The sequence below is a fragment of the Staurois parvus genome, unplaced genomic scaffold (assembly GCF_062004578.1).
Source record: "Staurois parvus isolate SC_StPar_1 unplaced genomic scaffold, SC_StPar_1.0 ptg000175l, whole genome shotgun sequence".
NCBI classification, from domain to species: domain Eukaryota; kingdom Metazoa; phylum Chordata; class Amphibia; order Anura; family Ranidae; genus Staurois; species Staurois parvus.
Window position 1 is genome coordinate 14,441,129 of NW_028317971.1, and position 25,095 is coordinate 14,466,223.

At 40.4% G+C, this 25,095-nt stretch overlaps 1 protein-coding gene across 1 annotated transcript in view; it reads right to left on the reverse strand.

Moving 5' to 3' along the window:
* The window catches only part of SND1 (staphylococcal nuclease and tudor domain containing 1), a 987,097-nt gene that overhangs the window by 838,525 nt on the left and 123,477 nt on the right, over positions 1–25,095 (reverse strand). The window contains exon 10 of the mRNA XM_089676965.1: positions 16,887–17,000. Coding sequence (XP_089533091.1) covers positions 16,887–17,000 — 114 coding nt within the window. The remainder of the gene's footprint in view (positions 1–16,886; positions 17,001–25,095) is intronic.

Consider the following 25,095-nt stretch of genomic DNA (forward strand, 5'->3'; position numbering starts at 1 on the left):
TTTAAAATAAATTATTAATTTCAAAACAAAATGGAGAAAGAAAGCTACAATATATACGTGTAGTAAAGAAAGAAAATCTTAACATATGGAAGTATAGTAACATATATAAATACACATACAAATTAAGGTAGAAAGTTAAAATATTTAGATATGCAAGATGTATAAAGGATACATCATATTCCATTAGTGTAATGGGAAAATATCAACATGAGGACCATTACAGAGAGTGTGTATATGTATGTATATATATATATATATATATATATATATATATATATATATATGTGGGTTTATCAAGGGGACATTTTTTCATATTTGTGGGAGTTGTCAAAGAATTGCAGCAAGTTTTTCATTGAGTAAAAGTTGAAAGTTTAATGTCCAGTTATGGTAGATTTTACACAAGGAGGATTTCCTCGTCTTAAGCAATGTGGGAATGGGAGTCATCAATGTCCCTTATTTAGGACCTGGTTTCAACAATCATTCCGTTAAATCCAGCGACTGAAAAGCAGGGTGGAAGACCAGGTCCTGTGGCAGGAAGTATAGCCTGTTTGAAAGAGACCAAGGCTTGTCCTTCAGAAGCTATATCATATTCTCCTGGGCCGATTAATAACAACAAGGATCACTGGAATCCATTCTTTCTCTATCTTACATACACCAGTCTGAATGGCGACCAAGGAATTAACAGGGCATCCACCATGAAAGTCAGGAGATCCCTGGACCTGGCCACAAACCTATCCAGCTTTTTGTTCAATCTGGGGATCACGATGTCTGCATTTGGTGATGCCCATTTCAGACAGAGCATCAAGAAGATCTCGAGATGGGGAGCACACTAAGATAAGGCATTATCAACTCAGAAGTCCACTTGTCAATTTTCCACACTAAGTATGTGGATAGCAGAAAGAGTTGGGTAATAGTTCATTTTGGAGAGAATCAGGCTTGCTTCTTTCCAGACTGTCCGAATTCTGGTACCCCTTGATGATTTTTGTAGGCCACAACCATAGTGTTGTCTGACAGAATCCAAACAGATGGCTCAGTTCCAGAATGTTGATGCAACTCCTGTGTCCCCAAAACGTTAACTCCTGTGGGGACCAGGATTGCAGACCCCTCCCCAATCTAGCATTTCCCAGGGCTTTCTATTGAAAAAAAAATGGTTAGATTCATGAGAACTGCTCATCTATATTGTGAATCAAACACTATATACAGAAAAAAACCTAAGCATACCCTAAACTATTAACCTATGAATCTATGAGACAAAGAAACGGATGTGGCAAGTCTTAGGAAATCTGCATGCTGCTTTCTTTTGCTAGAAACCAGTTTTGCTGCAATCGCCAAATTGATTTCAAAATGCTGAGCAATATTTCTCACAATATTGTATGGATTTGCAGATCTACTATAGTGCTTATGAACAGCTTATTGTATTAAATAGGCATTAAAAGATTAGTTTAGAAAAACCCTAGGGCAGAGTGATCCCATATCACATTCAGGCTGAGGTGTGAAAGCTACTTAACCATTCAGTACACTCCTAACTGCACTAAAAAACAAAGAACCTACTACTACAGCATGTCATTTCTAAACATGGAGAAGCTGGCATAAGAGGTTTAACATTAATGCAGCTGTTTATAGCTAGGTCAATAGAATGCATTCTGTACAGATCAAACATTTTCACAAATTATCAAATCTGCACCATCACATAATCGATGGACAAGAGCAGGAATTACTGCTCACTAGGCAATTAGGGTCTTGTAGACTGGTTGAGAAAAACAACCTTGTTCTGCTTTATATCCAGGAGAAATGTTATTCCCATTATGCTTCTATTGACACATTCCCTTTGATGATTTCTACACAGAAATACAATGAGAATATAGCTTAAAAATGATACATGCATTGTGACAAGCTTTGCATGAGCTTTAAACCTAGCAGATCTACTTACTAACCTTTGGTAACCCGAGCAAGCAATAAGTACAAGAAAATAAATACAAACACTGCCTGTTGGTTCAAAAATCTCAGTCAAAAAGAGAATTAGCAGAGAATAAGGCATGTACAAGATGCCCTTAACCTAGTAACTCAATTTCCAGGGCAGCTTATTAGAAAGGCTCTATCCACCTAGAAAAGGAAACATGTCATTGGCATTTAAGTGGTTGTAAAGGTAGTTTTTTTTTACCTTCATGCAGTCTCTGTGTAACGTGGAACTTTAGTCACAAAATTAAAGTGTTACAAAACCCACAACAGTAAAATTAGTCTGTATATGTATACTCACTGTGGAACCTAAGGTGTTAATCCTCCGCATTGTGTAAAAAGGCTATTTGATCCGGTCTTCTCTGATCCTTCCCTTCTATTGTCCCCAATGCATCATCCATCTGCTGATAGTACAGAGCTCTTGGAGTCACTCTGCACATGCTCAGTTTGGTGTGTATTGCTAGAGGGTTTTTATTTTTCTTCTTTAGAATAGAGCATGTGATCAGCACAGGACAAATCAGCACACCCCAGACAGAGGGTCAGGGGTTATGCATCATAGGACAGTCAGAGCAGAATGAAACCGCCGTCTACAAGCTTTAACCAGTGCTCAGCTGGGCACTGATAGAAGTCACAAAACTGCTATATACTACTGTTGGTATTTGGCAGTTTATAATTTATAAAATCATTGCATTTCCATGTTGCGTGTACTGTGGCAGACCAGATATAGTGAATGCAAGGGCACAGGTTTAGTAATACGTCGTCCTGCTGCATCACATCATGCTGACCCCTTTTGCAGGTATAGCTATATAAAACATTAAAAATAAAGTGCCAATACTGTTTAAAATTCAGTAATACACTGTCTGACCCTGTTCTGCACATGCTCAGTTGCTCTCTATTTTTGGCATAATACTATAGTAGAGGTTGATCTGCTGACAGCCTAAAGATTTACTGCTGAGGGGCTCAGAGTTTCAGCAAAATGGCAGCCTCCAGCAAGAAGAAACAGGAATAATGTTGGAGGTAATTTACAGAACAGACTAATTTTGGTAGCAAAACTATTAATGTGGAATTCATGTTCCCTGCTAAAGAACATTTTTCTTAAACAAGTTATGAGCAAAGTACATCTTTAAAGGTTTAAAAAAAAAAAAACCCTTCTCTGAACAGGATTCCCTCTCCCCTCCCCAAATACTTACCTGAGCCCAGTCTTGATCCAGTGCTGTGCTCGAGAGCAGCAGATTTCTCCATTCTCTCTCCTTACTAGACAAGGAGGCAGCATTGTCTCCTGCAGCTGTCAATCTAGGCCTGTGAGGAGAAAGAAGAGGGGGAGCCGAGCCAAGCTCTGTGTTTATATGGACAGAGCGTGACTCAGGATCGAGCCTGCATGAGCGTCCCCATAGCAAATAGCTTGCTATGAGGTCACTGAGCAAGGGGAGGAGCCAGGAGCACCAGTGGGGGAGCCCCGAAGGGGAGGAACTATATATATTCTGCATTTAGTTTTGCAAGTGCATCTACCACTACCATAGTTTTTGGGGGGCTTTTAATATTTGTTGTACTGAAACATACTGTATGCACGTTTACAGTCAGGTCCATAAATATTGGGACATCGACACAATGCTAACATTTTTGGCTCTATACACCACCACAATGGATTTGAAATGAAACAAACAAGATGTGCTTTAACTGCAGACTGTCAGCTTTAATTTGAGGGTATTTACATCCAAATCAGGTGAACGGTGTAGGAATTACAACAGTTTGCATATGTGCCTCCCACTTGTTAAGGGACCAAAAGCAATAGGACAGAATAATAATCATAAATCAAACTTTCACTTTTTAATACTTGGTTGCAAATCTTTTGCAGTCAATTACAGCCTGAAGTCTGGAATGCATAGACATCACCAGACGCTGGGTTTCATCCCTGGTGATGCTCTGCCAGGCCTCTACTGCAACTCTCTTCAGTTCCTGCTTGCTCTTGGGGCATTTTCCCTTCAGTTTTGTCTTCAGCAAGTGAAATGCATGCTCAATCGGATTCAGGTCAGGTGATTGACTTGGCCATTGCATAACATTCCACTTCTTTCCCTTAAAAAACTCTTTGGTTGCTTTTGCAGTATGCTTTGGGTCATTGTCCATCTGCCCTGTGAAGCGGCATCCAATGAGTTCTGAAGCATTTGGCTGAATATGAGCAGATAATATTGCCCGAAACACTTCAGAATTCATCCTGCTGCTTTTGTCAGCAGTCACATCACCAATAAATACAAGAGAACCAGTTCCATTGGCAGCCATACATGCCCACGCCATGACACTACCACCACCATGCTTCACTGATGAGGTGGTATGCTTAGGATCATGAGCAGTTCCTTTCCTTCTCCATACTCTTCTCTTCCCATCACTCTGGTACAAGTTGATCTTGGTCTCATCTGTCCATAGGATGTTGTTCCAGAACTGTGAAGGCTTTTTTAGATGTCGTTTGGTAAACTCTAATCTGGCCTTCCTGTTTTTGAGGCTCACCAATGGTTTACATCTTGTGGTGAACCCTCTCTATTCACTCTGGTGAAGTCTTCTCTTGATTGTTGACTGACACACATACACCTACCTCCTGGAGAGTGTTCTTGATCTGGCCAACTGTTGTGAAGGGTGTTTTCTTCACCAGGGAAAGAATTCTTCGGTCATCCACCACAGTTGTTTTCCGTGGTCTTCCATGTCTTTTGGTGTTGCTGAGCTCACCGGTGCGTTCCTTCTTTTTAAGAATGTTCCAAACAGTTGTTTTGGCCACGCCTAATGTTTTTGCTATCTCTCTGATGGGTTTGTTTTGTTTTTTCAGCCTAATGATGGCTTGCTTCACTGATAGTGACAGCTCTTTGGATCTCATCTTGAGAGTTGACAGCAACAGATTCCAAATGCAAATAGCACACTTGAAATGAACTCTGGACCTTTTATCTGCTCATTGTAATTGGGATAATGAGGGAATAATGCACACCCGGCCATGGAACCTTCATTTCAAATCCATTGTGGTGGTGTATAGAGCCAAAAATGTTAGAATTGTGTCAATGTCCCAATATTTATGGACCTGACTGTACATAGTAGAACCGTACACAGCCTATCATGGACCAATAATTCCATTTCTTCCTCTTCAAAACCCAGGGTATCATGGATAGCCTTGAGAAGCTCATCTGTCTCCTCTGTAGTAAAGAAATTGAGACATGCTATCGGCCCTATCTTCTCGGATTTTTCCCTTCTTAGACTCAAATTCTGATCTTCTGATAAGCTGCTATACCATGCCCTGATCCTCACACTTTGAATGACAATTATTCAAGTCATGCAAAACTTTGAGACATGGAGCTTTCTTTTGGTGGTATTTGATCACCACTGGGTTTTTATTTTTTTACTATATGAATGAAAAAATACCAAAAATTTTGAGAAGAAAACATTTTTCTTGGCTTGCTATACAATTTAGCAAGTCTTTAAAAACTTGGTCCAAAAAGTATTCCAATTTTTTTTCTAGTAAAAATAACCCAAATAAGTGTATATTTGGTCTGTGTGGAAGTTATAGAGCTATGGTATACAGTATATTTAAAAAGTGATTAATCCTGATGACCTATTATTTCTTGAGGTCCTAAAATGCCAGGACAGGACAGATACCCACAAAAAGACACCAATGTATTTAGTAAGAGACACGGTGAGTTTTTGGTCACAAAGCTGTCATTAACAAGTTCTCTCACACACAGCAAAGGCATACTTAAATTTAGACCACAGAAACATTCTGTATGGGGATACCACGTGTGAGATTTTTTCCACAGCTTAGATGCATAGCGGGGCCCCAAACTGAGGAGCACAAATTAAGCATACAAGAATACTAACTAGGATGGCAGGGATTAGGGACAATATGATCGTTGTGGTGATCCGGGACACCAACTGGTGAGAGTATGTACAAAAAAAAAGTATACTTGTTCTTTTCACAGTATGAGCAAACTCCTGCTCATGCACAGAAATCAGGCATCTTGCCACACAGGGACCAAGCCGGCAACGTAAACTGAACTGCACATGCACAGCGCAGTGTACATGCCACAATAGAATGAGCAGGCAGGTTTATGCCACTGCAGAAGACACACAATGGGGTTGATTTACTTTAAAACTGGAAAGTGCAAAATCTGGTGCACCTGTGCACAGTAACCAATCAGCTTCTAACTTCAGCTTGTTCAATTAACAGCCTCCCGTCCGCCATATAGTAATATGATGGACGAAAGATGGTTCTCTCATTCTGGGAGGATGTAATAGGACGTCCTCCCATTCTAACCACACATGCACAGCTCCCACAGCGTGGCGATCGGCGGTGCGCTGTGTCCCTCGGACACAGCAGATTACCGATCCACGGAAAGAGCCGAAGATGTCGGCTCGGTCATGTGATCAGCTGTGTCCAATCACAGCTGATCACATGTAAACAGGGTAATGCCGGTTATCGGCATTTCTCTCCCCACGTTCTGTCACGCTGACAGCTCGTGAGGAGAGGAGAGATGGTAATAGTCATTCCTCGGAGGGGACATGTACACTGATCATCAGAGCACTGATGATCAGTTTGCCCTGATGATCTGTGTAGCCCCAGCAGCGCCACCTGTCAGTGTCCATCAGTGCCAGCTCTCAGTGCTCATCCATGCCACCTGCAAGTGCCCATCAGTACCCATCTGAGCTGCCTTTCAGTGTCACCCATCTGTGCCAGTCAGCGCTGCCTATCAGTGCCGCCTATCAGTGTGCATCAGTGCCACCTATCAGTGTGCATCAGTGCCGGCCTATCAGTGCCTGTCAGCGCTGCCTATCAGTGCCACCTAACAGTGCCAGTCAGTGCCGCCTATCAGTGCCATATATGAGTGCGGCCTTTCAGTGCCACCTACCAGTGCCCATCACTGCAGCCTCATTAGCGCACATCAGTGAAGGAGAAAAATCACTTATTTTCAAAATTTTATAACAAAAACGAAGAAAAAACTTTTTTTCAAAATTTTCAGTGGTTTTTGGTTTGTTTAATAAAAAAACCCAGAAGTGATTAAATACCACCAAAATAAAGCTCTGTCACAAAAAAATGATAAAAATTTCATATGGGTACAGTGTTGCATGACTGTGCAATTGTCAAAGTGTGACAGCGCTGAAAATTGGAAATTGGCTCGGGCAGGAAGGGGTATAAGTGCCCTGCAGGCTAGTGGTTAAGCTTTGACAAAAAAAAAACTGGAAGCGAATTGGTTTCTATGCAGAGGTGCGCCAAATTTTGCACTCTCCAGTTTTAGTAAATCATCCTGTGTGTCTCCTGTGAAACAGCCTGCCTGCAAGTTTTGTAATTTTGCACTTAGTTATGCTTTAAGTTTGCCCATTTAAGGTAACTTTTTAAAACATTTTGACAGCTAGCAGGAGGAGAAAGGAGGGGGGTGGGGTAGATAGTGGGGGCCTATCTATTCGTAACATGTTACACCCTGAATATGGGTTTATCATGTTATGAAAGGTGAACTTATCCTTTATTACATCCTTTGATAGTGCACCCATTCACAGCCAAACAGTATTAATACCCACACAAACCAATGGCTAAAGGACATCTCTTGTCATTTACCACAGTGACAGAAACTGAAACAAACCGCATACAATATCTGACAGCAAGCTCAGGGCCTTACAACCTTCAGATAAATGGCAGCTCAACCAGTTACATAGCCTGTAACAGGGGAATCCATGTATGTCTTCAGAACCAACACAGCTGCTATAACTGAGCTCTGAGAAACATCAAGCACAAGAGTGAATCAGGCAGGCGGTGTACACTTACATTTCCATTTTACTCAAAGCTCATGTGAGGAAATGACATTGTGCACAGACAGCAGAAAAACACTGATCAGATATGTACCGTGCAATGCATCAGGTTTATTCGTGCAGTGTATTTTACATGGAAGGACTGATGAAAGCTGGAGAACCTTCATATAGCAACTGCCATCTACGGTAAACTTAACCTTTGAATAAACTTTATGTAAAGCGAAAAAAAAAAAAAATGTAATCACTTTTTTGAACTGTTTAGCTCTAATGTGTCTTTCACATTTGTAAATTTCTGGAGCATTTTGAACATGAAGTACATCTTTTCAGTCTATCTATATTATTAAAACACTCCATATGTATCCAATTTTAATTGAGCATACTTAAGAATGTTTACCTATATCCAGACACAAACCAAACCATACAACCCACTCGCTCTACAGAGCTGCATTGCTGCATCTAAGCAAAATGTATCAGCCAAATCCCAATTCAGGCTTTGACTTTAGATCTCAGCCCCACATGTGAGCTCTCAACGATGCAGAATTCTGTTCCAGCCACGCCACCAAAAAGTTCTGATAAAATACTTTCAGGATGATGACTGCACACACAACTTTGCAGATGGGACAAGAGCCAAGATCTGAAGTTGGACCATAGCTGGAGCAAGAGTGCACAAAAATAAGACCACCACGACACCTACATCAATATGGCAACAGGAGCCCAAGGGGAAACTGATGGATTACTTTTGTCATACTACAGTAGTGAAAGCTTAATGTATAATAAAAACCACTTCCAGAAAGTGTAACAGCTTTCTTTGATGTCAACAGGCAGACTATCCTCAGAGTGGCAATTTCAGAGAATGTAATTAGTACTATATGGTGTGGACTGGATTGGTTTTCTCCTGCAGCATGCTATGGACACACTCTTGCATGCTGGGACTAGAGTTGTGTCTCCATAAGCTGTGTGCATCAATAGAAACACACAGCCCCATAGCCCTCAATGGCAAGGAACCCCCCATGCTCCTACTGCCTCCTCCAAGCTAACAGTCTGGTTTTAGACTGCTGTAACCACTGTTAACTCTTTCCTGTAGAGACCAAAGGTCAAGGAAGCAGCACTGAGCAGGAGCCAGAAGCATCGGTAGTTGTAACCGTAAAATACTGGAGTAAACATTTTAAGAAATAATTTACTAGGGAAATGTACACTTTGGGTGTACTGCTGCTTTAAGGGTGCATGCTGTTAGAAACCTTCCTTAATCTAATATCTGCTTATTAACATTACTAACATATGTATGAATGTGTTGGATCTTAATAGAATAATTGAGTTGTTATATTTCTGTTTTAGATTAGGAAATAAACATACTTTTTAGTCTATGTGAATATATATATTTAAATATATAGGCTTGCTTTTTCTGTACACACTAGCAACATGTGGTGGTAATTAGTCATGAATTGGCAATTGGTAATTATTCATGAATCCCCCATCCTGTTGGTAGGAGGCCAAAGTTTCTCTGTGGAGCGGGTAATAAGTGTAAGAATCTATTTCTTATAAGTTAAGAACACAAGTTTTATACTGTAATATTTCTATATTACGATATTAACCAGTTCTCAACTGCACTATAGCCAAAAGACGGCTACAGCGCGGCCGGCTAGTTCTGGGAAGGTATCCGTGGATGTCCTCAGAACCACTCCTTCAACGTGCCCCCTGGGCATACACCGGGCGCGATCTGTGATCTGTTGCCTTCAGACACAGTTGATCACGTGTCCAGCTAAAGGGCCAGAGTGGCCTTTTTACTATGTGACCAGCTGTGTCTAATCACAGCGTAAATAGGAAATGCTGGTGATTGGTGCCGACAGCACGGGAGAGGAGAGCTGGTAAGTGGGGGGACATCTACGCTGATCATCAGGGTACTGATCATCAGTGCCAACTATCCTCCATGCCCATCACTGCCGCCTATCCGTGCCTTATAAAAAAAAAAAGCGAGGCAGAGCCATCTAAGTGCAGCTTTATAGGCAAATCATTTATTTCCACAAAATAGGCAACTCACAATAGTAGTAGTCAAATGAGCGCTTGTCAAACTGGTGTCAGCCTCTGTTCAACTCCAGGTCGGGCCCGCTGCAGGCAAGTCTCCATATAGCATGTGATGCAGTGTCTACAGCATGGCAGTTTATTTTACTCCATGTCTCCATTGTAGCTGTATTATCACCTGGTGGCCCAGCCATTAAGTCTTACTTTTCAGTAAGACTTAGATGGCTAGCACCATAGACATCTGGGAGGTTCTATTGTGCAGGCACCGCCAGGAGTCAGGAGAGTGCTTGAGGGACAAGATGTAAACAACCTCCATAGGCCACGGTCATCAAAATCGAGGCAAGTATGCATCTCTTGGGGGGGAGAATATGTTAGGTCAGATTTAAAGGGTAAACTGGGTAATTGCACTAACAGAAGAAAGTGTCCATCAACATTGGCAGTTAAAGGGTTGAGACAAACCATTTTAGACTGAAAGAGGGGCTTACAATGGTTCACTATCATTTAGTTAAAATCGCTCTAAAAAAAAAAAAAAAAAAAAAAAAAAAAAAACTTCCTGTAACGGCTTTAAAAGTTTTCACTGGAGTTCTGGGGACACAAAATTTGGGATTTTCTTTCACTATAACAGTAAACAGGAACAATAGAGGGTGAATCTCCCTCAAACAATAAGTATGACAGGTGTTCTAATCCCTCTCCACTCTATCAAAAGCTAAAAAAAAAAAAAAAAAAAAAAAAAAAAGGGTTTTGCCTTTATAGGTTAAATACGTTTTAAGTGAATCCAGCCTTGCCATTCAGCAAAAAAAGATTGTTATAGCAGTGCAGGTGTTGACAGTTTCCTACAAAGTTCTGGAAAAACAAAATCAAAAGACGTGATTGGTTCTGTGTCAAAGATAACTGCTTAGTTTTTGCAGTCTTCAAAGGCAAATACAGCTTAAATATATAGCTGGCTCTGTTCAGAGTACACTCCAGATTCACCATTGCAATAATTGCAGTCCTATGTCTAGCCAAGATATGTTTCCCAGGTAATGGCAATAGAACAGGACTAGGAATGGTCTAGACAACTTAAAGACTGGAAATGTCAAGGAGACTTTAAAACCAAAATTCTTTATTATCCACAGTCCCTTCAACAGACTGCACTTTGAGCTTCTAAGATGCTTGCCTTTATTTTGGATGTCATTTTGCAATCTGTCACATGCATATTGCCTGGCAGAAGATGCATCTTCTCACTGGGCATCAAAATTTAAAATCGTGCATCATGTAACCATCAGGAATGGGTTTCAGAGTAGTTTTTAATAGAGCTAGTTAACCTTTTTTATTGTGCAGACTACAAAACGTAATTACTTTCCAGCCACTAATAATTAAAATAGTTACTTGGAAAATTTCCCCCCAACACTCTAGCAGCTGCTCATGGCGTTTATTATGAATAAACGTAGGCCAGAAACAAGGTATAAAAAATATATACACACACACACTACACATATGCACAGTGAACAGTAAACTAGGCAACATCAACCTGGTCTAGGCAAGGACTGAGGAAGTGGGAGCTGGGGGGGGTGGGGGGAAACTGCAATTCAGTAAGACTGTATTCACATGGGTGTTTAACCACACTGATTACTAATTTGTACAGCTGACATTGAAAGCTGTGTGCTGATAGCTGCAGCCACCAAGCCCATACAGTGCAATGACAGACTGTGGGCAATCACAGCTATATGTGACTGTTCACACAGTGATTTCCTGTGGTGATCATAGCTGGACACGCTTATATCAGGAGGAAGTGGGTTGGATAATGCTGGCCAACTTTCAAAATGTAAGATGAGCAAGTCTGCAGGACAGCAACCAGAATAAAGGGATTATTGCATTTACAGCTACACTTCTTCCCCCACTTTAAAGGATAAGTTCACCTTTGGGAACATGGCAGTTAACCCATTTTTAAGGTGGAAAATGAAACATGTTCCCACTCCAAAAAAAAAAAAAGGATTATGTGAAACCAAGGGGCGTCATTCTAAACCTTCAAATGAAAATAAAATTTAAAAAAAATAAGGGCAGCAGCTCTTTAGATTGTAATAGCACTCTGTGTGAAAAATGTTGAATATTAATAAGATGCTAAACCCACTTAAAGTGAAATCATGCTCAGTACCACTCAAAAATGTATAAGCCTTATAATAATAAATCCACATAAATAATTTGCTTCTTCATGTCCTTTAACAAATTAAAGTAAATTCAATGATTTTCCATGAAACGTCACTCAACTGCGTGTCCAACACCTGTGAAATCCACTTGATGCCAATTCACCACGTGCGATAAGATTGAAAGCTTACCAGATCTTCATTAATTCATGCATATCCTATAACCCAAAAAGATAAAGGAGGAAGCGGACTTCACCAGGGTCTTCTTTTCAAGTGATACAGTATGACAATACAAACACTCAGGGGAAAAAAAAAAAAAAAGATTTTTCCCATGGTGTAGTATATTTTATTAAAAGTGCAGAGAATAAAAAATTGAAATCCACTCCCCCCCCTCCCCTGTGACAGCAGGCCAAGGATTTTCTCCCCATACTCGCTGTCACACCACCTACATGGTCACTTCATTCATGGAGTTCCGTGAATGAATGCTTACAAGTACCGTCAGCCTTTGCAGCTTGTAGTTCTCACTGAACTGGTGGACTGAATTAACTGCCTGCCCATATTGGAAGTGCAGGCAGACAGCTACACTGACAGCCTGCAGGAGCCTGACATTCCATCTGCTTTCTGCTGAATACACATGCAATGTTTTACAGGCTCTGAAGAAAAAATATATAGTGAAATGCACATTTTTTTCATCTGCAAAAAAGTGCATTTATTTCTTAAAAATTAACTTATCCTTTAAAATGCAAATCTGCTGATAAAAATCTAGTTACTGCAGCTGCATACGAGTAAAAAAAAAAAAGAAAAGAAAAAAAAACACTTTATTCCTTCATTCTCCACACATCTCTAAATTTTTTTTTAGGCCTCTTGCACACGGTACCTATATTTGAGCATCTGGTTTTTTTAACATAAAATTTGAGACTTGTTTTGCGCGTATTTGTGCATAGTTATGCGCAATTGCACGCACAATATTTCCTTAGGGAAAATTCAGTAATAGTTTTGCTCATGTGCACATTTTTGCGCACAAATGGGGCGTACATTACTGACCAAAAATGCAGATTTTCCTTTTTTTACTGAATACACGGCACTTCATGCGCCTGTGTGCAAAGGCACCTTCTAAATAATACTGTATAATAAATACTGTATAATAATAATTATAATACTAATAATAATAATAGGCTACATTTTACCTTTTTCAAGCTGCAGTGCGCAAGAGGCCTAAAAGTTGCTATTTGGACTTCTATTGTGTAAAAATACCTTCAATAAAAACATACACCAAAAAATAGGCAGCAATTTGGAGCAGATGGGCGTGGCTTCATCAGAGGGATCCCTCTGAACAATGATTTCTTTTATGCATTGATGGGCATTATTGCTGTAACTCCTTGCTGTGGATCGCATCATGAGAAGTTTAAAAGCGATCTTGGCATATCCAATTTATCCCTTTTGGGAACATGCATATATGACATGTTACATATGTAAAAAATTTGAGGTGAGCTGCTAGTGGTGTTTCGTTTGCATCATGGAGGATTGGGATTCTGGAAGATTAGAGACTAATTTAACACATACACATGGATTATTGTGTCGTATATTTGTATCACATATACAGTATCTCACAGAAGTGAGTACACCCCTCACATTTTTGTAAATAGTTTTTTCATGTGACAACACTGAAGAAATTACACCTTGCTACAATGTAAATTAGTGAGTGTACGGCTTGTATAACAGTGTAAATTTGCTGTCCCCTAGAGTGAAAATGTCCAAATTGGGCCCAATTAGCCATTCCCCTCCCCAATGCCATGTGACTCCTGAGTGCTACAAGGTCTCAGGCGTGAATGGGGAGAATGTGTGTTAAATTTGGTGTTATTGCTCTCACTCTCTCATACTGGTCACTGGAAGTTCAACATGGCACCTCATGGAAAAGGGGTCAGCCTGATCAGACCACACGCCGCACACTGCATCAAATGGGTCTGCATAGCTGTCGTCCCAGAAGGAAGCCTCTTCTAAAGATGATGCACAAAAAAGCCCGCAGTTTGCTGAAGACAAGCAGACTAAGGAAATGGGTTACTGGAACAATGTCCTTTGGTCTGATGAGACCAAGATAAACCTATTTGGTTAAGATGGTATCAAGCGTGTATGGTGGCAACCAGGTGAGGAGTACAAAGACAAGTGTCTTGCCTACAGTCAAGCATGGTGGTTACAGTGTCATGGTCTGGGGCTGCATGAGTGCTGCTGGCACTGGGGAGCTACAGTTCATTGAGGAACCATGAATGCCAACATGTACTGTGACATACTGAAGCAAAGCATGATCCCTTCCCTTCGGAGACTGGGCAGCAGCGCAGTATTCCAACATGATAACGACCCTAAACACACCTCTAGGATGACCACTGCTTTGCTAAAGAAGCTGAGGGTAAAGGTGATGGACTGGCCAAGCATGTCTCGAGACTTAAACCCAATTGAGCATCTGTGGGGCATCCTCAAATGGAAGGTGGAGGAGCGGAAGGTCTCTAACATCCACAAGCTCCGTGATATCGTCATGGAGGAATGGAAGAGGACTCCAGTGGTAACCTGTGAAGCTCTGGTGAACTCCATGCCCAAGAGGGTTAAGGCAGTGCTAGAAAAAAATGGTGGCCACAAAAAATATTGACACTTTGGGCCCAATTTGGACATTTTCACTTCGGGGTGTACTCACTTTTGTTGCCAGCAGTCTAGACATTAATGGCCATGTGTTGAGTTATTTTGAGGGGACAGTAAATTTACACTGTTCTGCAAGCTGTACACTCACTACTTTACATTGTAGCAAAGTGTAATTTGTCCAGTGTCACATAAAAAGATATAATAAAATATTTACAAAAATGTGAGAGAGGTGGACTCACTTCTGTGAGATACTGTTTATAGTTTAGTGTGTGGTACACTTAGATTTTAGAAGCAGCACATTTTGTTATATTACACAAGCATTTTTGTTCTATATTTGTTATAAGGGTGTGTGCAGGGGTAACTTTTTTTGATACACTGATCCTTAAGGTAATTTTCAATGCCACACTCTTCAAAGTGTTTTGGTATAGCATTAGCTGCATGACTATGAAATCACTAAAACCTAAAGAATGCAAGAGAACCTTTTTGGTCCTGGAGAGTACAGAACAAAGATTCAATTTTAGAAAAGAAAAGCGTTTAAGGTCAAGTCAAACACACGTTAAAGCTAAATGCAATTAAACCATATATACTCTGGGCCACAGGCTAATATTCCAGACTTGCTCTTTTGAAAAGACTGAAACAGTGTAGCAAACTAGGAGATTAAGAAAATGTCAGGAATTTTAGTCTGTATTAATAGCACTGAATGAACTTTGGGAGCACCAATGAATTACTATATACATGGGTTGGTCAAATGTCAATATCCAGATGGAGTGTTTAGATTCCTATAAAAAGGGAAGTTAAACTTTTATGAAAACCACACAAGTAACAACTTGATGGCAAAGGGTAATACAAGTACAACTGGTGATTAAAATGCTATAGAGTAGCAAGTAAGGATCACTTTATTATTCCTGCTGCAACAAAGGAAAGATTTTTTTTTTAGCTAGCAAAGGCAAATAACCGAGTAAAGAAAGCGAAAACATTCTATTTTCTTGGTACTGACTATTAAAAGAATGATCTGACTGCAAATCATGTTTGATTAGATGCCCATTTTTAAGCCTACACAAGCTTAAGTTTGTAACTAGGTTCAGAACAGAGAAATTGTGCACCATACTGCACAAGAAATTGAATAAAATGGCTCTAAGTGTTTTCAGCAAGTACATCAGCATGGGTGGGAAAGAGCCAAAGAATAGCAGTGTACAGATTTCCAATCCAGCATAATGCAGCCTTACAACAGTTCAGCTTGGAATAGGTAAAGTGAAGGGTATTCAACCAAAGCCAATTATAATTATAGCTGGGTATGCATCTAGAAGCCAAACGGCAGTCCAGAGCTATTAAATAGCAATTAGCATTGCTATGTTACTGAATGCTGAAGTGGATGCACTTGGAAAATAAACAAGGAGTGTGAAAGGTCTGTACCATCTACCTACTCTTGCCACTGACCATCTGTGTCTAAAATTCATGACAGAACACAATAAATGGGTAAGTTTACACATGAATGATCATATATAGAAAGCTAAAATTCACAAAACTAATGACACAGCTGAACAAATAACAGAAGCTGCAATGAAAGTGTTAATAGACTAAGTGACGTGATAATTTATTTTAATTTAATTCATACTAAACCTCCATGTATGCATTAAATTGATTGAAAACTTGCACCTGTCATAAAGAAAAACATTACAGAACTAAGCCTATGATGGAAGCACAGTAGATAAAATAAACTTGTTAGAGCACAACCATCTATTCTTTAGAAATAAGGATATTTCATTGTTTTTATTTAACTTTAATTTGCTATTTGAATCACTCAAACATAAAGTATCCATTATGTTCTAGACTTGAAAAAGGAGGAATATATGGTCAAAACTTCAACACTGGTAGCAGAATAGGCCTTACAAGATTCCCAAGCAGGGGGAAAAATTGCCTCACCCCACACTTTTTTTTTACTCATACATACTTATGCCAATTCTCTAGCCATTTCAAATACTTTACCAAAATGAATTACTGCTCATGGCAACCTACCTACCATTCTGCCACGTAGTTATAAAATGATGGTAGGTTATAATCCATTTTTTTCAGCAATTGAAAACTGATTACATGTCTGGCTAGCACTGTGAAATAGTGTATGTTATACACACTAGTGGCAAACGAACGATTAAAACCATTGGTTCAATGTCTTCATGCATATTATAACTCGTTTGCCTCATCCAGGTGTGCTGCACTATGCATAATGTTTGAGTCTTTGGCTTTATCAGATGGTCCATTAAATGATATAAAAAAAACACTTAATACTTACTGGCACATGTACACATTTTGTAAAACCACAAAAATACACTCATCTCTTACTGGTATGCAAGTGTATGCTAAATTGACTAATTCAACTCTTACCTGAGATCCTTCTCCTTCCAGCCTTGGAGGTCTAATACTAGAGAGATGAATGGTTTTGTAATCACCAGAGTTCAGCTTCACCACTATTGCATCTGCATTCAGCACTTGTACAACCTGTAATAAAAAAAATATATGAGCCACAAAAGAAAGAAAAAACTACAACATTTTCTGTAAATGTGCAAGATAGCCTAAAATTACACATTACGTTACTAAAACCAAAACTCTTAATTTTTAACAGTAATGGCTTGTTCACACCAGGAGCATGCACTACTGCACATGCACTGGTGTGCAAGGTAAGGGCAGCGATGTCAATGTGCTGTAAACATTGCACAGTTTTAAAGACATTTAGTCCAGTTGTATTGGTCTTAGCACAGTGCAATGCAGTGGATTAAAATAAAGCATAATAACGCAACACAATACTGCCATGATAGGAAACAGGGCTTTTTGCTTTTATTGCACTGGGCAAGGCTGCCTAGGCACATCCTAACATCTCTGAACAGACTCTAGGGGAAGGGAAAAAGCCAACCGTGCTCCATTGGGGAGGTTTTCATTCACTTACTGTCCCATAGATTCATCATGTTTAATGTCACACAATATTACTGCAAAATTATAGGAAACGCAAACACAGTAAAAAATACAATAAAATTAATTTTAAGCCACACAATTGCAATGAACCACATTTTCTGGTAAAATATAAAAGATGATGTTTTACTGAGTAAATAGATAACAAACATATCAAACCTTAAACTTGCGTGCAGCTGTGAAATGTTGACAGACTTCAGTACCCTATATTTTCCATACACTATGCATTAAAAGCCCCCTATAGCTCATCAGTTTTGAGTTAGAGATGGTCTAGTGCTTGAATTATTGCTCTCCTTCTCTGTTGATTGCGATACACGTTACATATCACCAAGCATGCAATTTCGTGCAAAGGCACCCTCGATGCATGCATTTATGTTTGTACGTGCATATATGTGGGGGTGGGGGAGGGAAAACCACAATTTGTTTTCTTCAACGTTCCCTGTGTGATGATTTTTTGGTGACGTTCTCTTTAATGAGACATCCAAGGTATAAAAGACCCTGAATGTCTCCCTTGCACTACATTAGATTATTTCCTGGCCATAGCGGGGACACTAACATGGGGACCCGATAGTGACATTTTACCTGTTGCTTCCAGATCAGTGGCGAGAAGGAGGAGGAGTAGAGTGGACGAGTCCCCGATTTGCTCCCTTTCCTTCTACCTGGTGGCACCTGCTATGTCATGGCAGGAGCACCTGTTACCGGGAGATGTTGAAGTAATTATGCAGCAGGGCATATACACACTATAGAGTATTTGCCTCACAAGACTTGGGGTGAAATTTGATGATTTCTATAGAAGAACCTGCACTACATGTTGCTCCCTGCTTCTGTCATTCTGCAGATCTGTGCCATGAGAACCACCTACATTTTGAATTATTTCCACCAACCTGCTCTGACATGAAGCCAAAGCATTATTCCTCTACCAGGATAACTACCCCACAATAAACCATGCAGAACAGGGCAAGGCACAGCATATTCCAGTAATGGGGAAAAGGTCAGCGGATATTAGTTTAAAAGCAATACGATAGTCTAGTGTTTGCCTTCTGCTTGCCTTTTTGGGCACAGCTTCTAGAGTTCAGATCCTATAAAAACAATTCTGCTATAGCTGCCAGAACCGTTTTTTTTTGCCTTTTTTTTTTAACACATGTAAAAAAAAAAATAAGTTTAGGCCTGAAGATTACACAAAGCCCCCAAAATATAATATATTTTCTGAAAGAAAACACCCTATAGAATGAAATAGTGGTAGTTCCAATGTTTTATGTCATTTGATATCACAACAAAAAGGTCTAAAAAAAAACCCTAACATTTCAGTTTAAAAAAAAAAAACCATAAGTGAATTTTAGGGCAAACAAACTCAAAAGATTAACCATATTTTTGGTAAAATATAAAGAGACAAGGTTTTGCTGAGTAAATAGATGTCAAACCTTAAATGTATGTATCTATGAAATTGTGACAAACTTCAGTACCCTATAGTTTCTATAGGCTTCAAAACCCCCTATAAGTCATCCATTTAGCATTACGGAGGAGGTATTGTGCTAGAATTATTGCTCTCACTCCAGCATGCGCAGCGATATGAAACATGTGTATTGACAGTTTCACGCGTAGGCGTCCTGACGTGTGCGTTTACGTTCTTACCTGCGTATGTGTGTGGGGGAGGGGGGGCACAAAGTCCCATATGTGATGATTTTGAGGTGACAGGTTCTCTGAGACATGCAGGGTCTAAAAGACCTGGTGGTGAAAGGGATAAAAGCACACCAGTGATGAAAGAAGAAACCCTTAAAGAAAATCCCTTAAACTGGAAGCTAAAGTTTAAGTACACAAATGTATGCATAGTTACGTTGGCGCCATAACTGTGGGATCCTCTTATAAGCTTGAATCACTGTAGTAGGTACACTGCATACTTTACACTAAAACAAATACATTCCACACATAGCCCCAGTTTTACAGTGTCAGATATAGGGTGACCGTATCTTGCCTGTTTACAAAGCTGACCCCTAAATAGGATCAAGACTTTGCCCATCATGATGAGCATACCCCCAAAATAGGCTTTCAGAGTCTGGGCTCCACAAGGATGGATCACGGCCCTGGGCCTGTACAACACCCATCAGCATTGCACAAAGTATTGAGGTTAGTGCCCATGCAAGATCCAATACCCAAAGCAACTTTACAGGCCACCCCCATGGCAGAGGGTCATGGTACTGCTCCCAAGATATTATTGAGGTTGCACCAATGGATTCACTGCTTCTACTGTGGTATTGGAAAACAGTTTATCAGAAGATTAAAAAAACTAGTTAAGCCAAGAGTGATTAACCCATAAGGGAGTAAAAGGTCCACCACCTTAGGACACAAACAGTAAACTGAGGACTAATAAGAGGAGTAGGGTTATAAGGGAAACTCAGGGAGTCCTCAAAAGCTTTGCCAGGAACCTGAATGCACAAGTCTATAACCCAGGGTTTATGAATACTAATCCTGTGTCCTGTATGATGTTAGATTGTTAGAAGTCCTCTGTGTTAAATACACCAAATACAGAACATTCCTCATTTTATTTATACATCTACAACATGCTGTTCACGTTTGGCGAAATATTAGCAGGATTTCCTTGAGACTTAAACAGCTTCTTCAAGTTCAAAAGGTAGGCAGAGTCTTATGTGAACTATAGTACAGACAGGTAGTCACTGCCAACTGCAGAACTTTCACAGCAAGAATACTAGTATAAATAATGAACTAAAATCATACACTAACTGCTTGGTCAAATTAAGAGCTGTCCAAGATTGTCCTGAATCTACCGCTGCTAAGGTGACTGAAGAAGCTTCAAGAAAATCAGCACTGTTACAGAGGAACACCAGTAAAAAATATAGAAAACTTGGCCTTGTTGGCTGACTGAAGAGTAATAACAAATTTTTCAGTCTAACAGAACAGCAGAACTGAAGAACCACTCCTGATGCACACTAGTTGCGGACAGTATATAACCCCAAAGTTTAACACTTCCTGTGTCGCTCAAAGGTTTAGAAAGAGATCTCCTTTATTTCATTTGTAAATAACGTTGCAATTCTTTGTATTAAAATCAGAATTCTAGTGTGCTTATTCAGTAAGTTGTCCTATTTGTATACATTTTATCTACAGTTTTTTTCCCTCTTCAAAAAAGGATTAACCAAAGCTGCAAGTTATTAAAACAACTTAAAGCGGAGCTTCACCCAAAAGGGGAAGTTCCGCTTTAAGCCTTTGTCCCCTGCTCCTCATTAAGGATTGGCACCTTTGGAGAATGGGGGGGAGCAGTTACCCGAATTTGACAGGTACCGGCTGCCACTTCCGCTGCAATCGCCTAGGCGACAGGTCCCAGAAGACTACGGGGCCATTCACAAAAAAGCGCAGTGATTCTCGCTCATGCGCAGTGGGCACCCGGCTGTGAAGCCGCAAGCTGTCACAGCCGGTGCCCACACTGAAAATGCTGGCGCCAGGGAGAGAAGACAGCCGGTGAAAACAGCAGTGGTGAGGACACCGCTGGACCGAGGGACAGGTAAGTGTCTGTATTTGAAAAGTAAGCAGCTACAGTTTTTGTAGCTGACTTTTTTCAGGTGGAACTCTGCTTTAACCACTAGCCTACAGGGCACTTTTATCCCCTTCCTGCCCAGGCCAATTTCCAGCTTTCAGTGCTGTTGCAATTTGAATGACAATTGCGTGGTCATGCAACACTGTACCCATATGACATTTTTATAATTTTTTTTTTGTGACAGAAAGAGCTTTATTTTGGTGGTATTTAATCACCTCTGGGTTTTTTATTTTTTTTTAAACAAATCAAAAACCACTGAAAATTTTGAAAAAAAAAACTTTTTTCTTAGTTTTTGTTATAAAATTTTGTAAATACGTGATTTTTCTCCTTCACTGATGTGCGTTAATGAGGCTGCAGTAATGGGCACTGATAGGCTGCACTGATGGACACTGATAGGTGGCACTGATGAGGCACTGGTAGGTGGTACTGATGGGCATCGACAGGCATCACTGATGGGCACTGAAAGGCAGCACGCATATGGCACTGATAGGCGGGACTGACTGGCATTGATAGGTGGCACTGACGGGTGACACTGAAAGGCAGCTCAGATGGGCACCGATATGTGGTATTGATGTGTACTGGTAGGCACTAATGGGCACTGGCAGGTGGCATGGATGGGCACCGACAGGTGGCACTGCTGGGGCTACACAGATCATCAGGGCACAGTGATCATCAGTGCCCTGATAATCAGTGTACATGTCCCCTCTGAGGAATGCAGATTACCGGCTCTCCTTTCCTCTCGAGCTGTCAGCGTGACAGCTCATGAGGAGAGAAATGCTGATAAATGGCATTTCCCTATTTACATGCGATCAGCTGTGATTGGTCACAGTTGATCACATGACCGAGCCGACATCTTCGGCTCTTTCCGTTGATCCGCTGTGTCTGAGGGACACAGCACACCGCTGATCGCCGTGCTGCACACTCCCACAGCCACGCATGGACGGTTAGACGTCCTCCCAGAACAAGAGAACCGCCTTGCACCCCTCATTGTACTATATGGTGGGCGGGAGGTGGTTAAAGTGTTACTAAACCCACAACAGTAAAATCAGTCTGTATATGCAGTAAAGCATGCTGGTTATACTCACTGTGGAACCTAAGGGGTTAATCCTCTGCATTGTATAAAAAGGCTGTTTGATCCTGATTTCTCTGCCCCTCTTGCGGAAATGTCCACCTGCTACAGACTGAATCCGTAATCACATGCACATGCTCAGTTTGGTGTGTATTGCTAGAGAGGGTTTTTTTTGTTCTTGGGAGGGTGCATGTGATCAGCACAGGGCCAATCAGCACTGTCCAGACAGAGGGTCAAGGGTTTCACATCCTCCTAGAGTGGAAAGAAAACTCCTCCTACAAGCTTTAACCAGTGCTCTGCTGAAGTCACAAGACTGCTCTAACTGCTGATGAGAAAAGGTATTTAGCAGTTTATATTTACTAAAATAATTGCATTTCCATGTTGTGTGTACTGTGGGAGACCAGATATAGTGAATGCAGGGTCCTGGGTTTAGTAACAATTTAAAGTTCCAGATAACTAGTGTAGGTTAAACGCTAAACATTCTACATATTCCAAGACTTTTATTGCTAGACCCCATTTTAATTCATATTCATAACTTCCTGATGAAACTGTGAACTCATAAAAACTAAGGGTGCCACTCAAGGTTCTGGTAGGTCCACGTCTGTTGTCAGCCGCTAAGAGTGCAGGCAGGGAAGGAGCTCATCTCAGAATTTGCAGCTGCTGACAAATTTTTGGGGAGAGACTGGAGAACAGCTTTAATTTCACAACGACAAGAAATTATTTTGGCAAATTGGACTAACTAAAAATTGTACATTATACAGTTGTGTTCAAAATAAAGGCAGTGTGTTGAAAAAAGTGAATAAAGCTCAAAATCCTTCTAATAGCTTTTATTTCCATACACACAAATGCATTGGGAACACTACACATTCTATTCCAATTCAAAACATGAAGAAAAATATCAAATTTGTGTTGTTCCTCTAAAAAAATTGAAGAAAAGTGAATATTAGACTGTTCAAAAAAATAGCAGTGTTTGTATTCTTCTTTACAAACTCAAACATTCACTATATAAACTGAAACATGTTTCAAGATTTTGCTTTCCTTTGAATCACTTAATATTTAGTTGTATAAGCACTGTTTCTAAGAACTGCTGTACATCTCTGTTGCATGGAGTCAACCAACTTCTGGCACCTGTGAACAGGTAATTCCAGCCCAGGATGATTGGACTACATTCTACAGTTCTTTTCCATTTCTTGGTTTTGCCTCAGAAACTGTATTTTTGATGTCACCCCACAAGTTTTTTATTGGCTTAAGATCCGATGATTGGGCTGGCCACCCCATAACGTCAATCTTGTTGGTCTGGAACCAAGATGTTGCCCATTTACTGGTGTGTTTCGGGTGGTTGTCTTGTTGGAACACCCATTTCAAGGGCATTTCTTCTTCGGCATAAGGCAGCATGACCTCTTCAAGTATTCTGATGTATTCAAACTGATCCATGATCCCTGGTATGCGAGAAATAGGCCCAACACCGTAGTATGAGAAACATCCCCATATCATGATGCTTGCGCAACCATGCTTCACTGTCTTCACAGTGTACTGTGGCTTGAATTCAGCGTTTGGGGGTCATCTGACAAACTGTCTCCGGGCACTAGACCCAAAAAGAACAATCTTACTTTCATCAGTCCACAAAATGTTGCGCCATTTCTCTTTAGTCCAGTCAATGTGCTCTTTGGCAAGTTGTAACCTCTTCAGCATGTCTTTTTTTCAACAGTGGGACTTTGCGGGGGCTTCTTGCAGATAGCTTGGCTTCACATAGGCGTCTTCTAATTGTAACAGTACTCACAGGTAACTTTAGACCTTCTTTGATCTTCCTGGAGCTGATTGTTGGCTGAGTCCTTGCCATTTTGGCTATTCTTCTATCCATTCGAATGGTAGTTTTTCGCTTTCTTCCACATCTTTCAGGTTTTGGTTGCCATTTTAAAGCATTTGCGATCATTTTAGCTGAGCAGCTTATCATTTTCTGCACTTCTTTATATGTTTTCCCCTCTCCAATCAACTTTTTATTCAAGGTACGCTGTTCTTCTGAACAATGTCTGGAACGACCCATTTTCCTCAGAATTTCAGAGAGAAATGCACTGTAACCAGCATGAACAACATTTGCTGCCTTCCTTCCTTAAATAAGGGCAATAATTGCCACCTGTTTTTCAAAGAATGAATGACCTCACTAATAGAACTCCACACTGCTATTATTTTGAACATGCCCCTTTCAATTAGTGATTCAATTACACAGAATCAGCAGCATGCATGTCATGACTGTTGGGTCTATTGGATTTCTATTACTCTACTACACCTGCTAGTAAATTATTTGCCATGTAGAAATATAATTTCTACCAAAAACAGTGATTGATCAGGTTAGTGATGTCTGACTGCTATTTTGAACACAACTGTACTTCTGCTCAACTACAAAGTGCATTGCATGCATTGCTATCAATTTAAAATAGCAGCAACACACCTGCGTTGTGCACAATGCATGACTGTGCATTCAGAAAAATGCATGCCTGATTTTGAACACATTAGTTTGCCCTATACAGTAAGTGTAATGGTAACACATACTGAGCCCTCACAAAGCTGTGTGGAAGAGCAAGGACGCCATGTTAAGATTCAGAAATTACAGTTTGTAGCACAAGTTTGTGAACAGCAGCAGTGGGTTCCTTCTCTTCATCCCCCAGGAAGCCTCTGATACAATACACAAACTGTTAACGGATGCCAGGACCTTGTTGTCCTTCCATTGAGCAGGCACATAGACCTCTCCAATACCCAATCCACAATTCCAGTCTGAAAACCCTAATAAAACGGTTGCATGGTAGCAGACTAAATGGTAGGTATTCAGAAATATGAACACTTCTAGAAAACTATTTGGGAATTGGCCATAAACACGGTGACCTCCCAGCACCCATACCTTACACTGGATTGGTCAGATGGTCTCTGTCAACAACCCTTTGATACGACAGAAAAAGGCAGGATCTGTGGGCATGCTCTCGTTTTACCATCAAAAAAGGAACACCTGTCAAGTT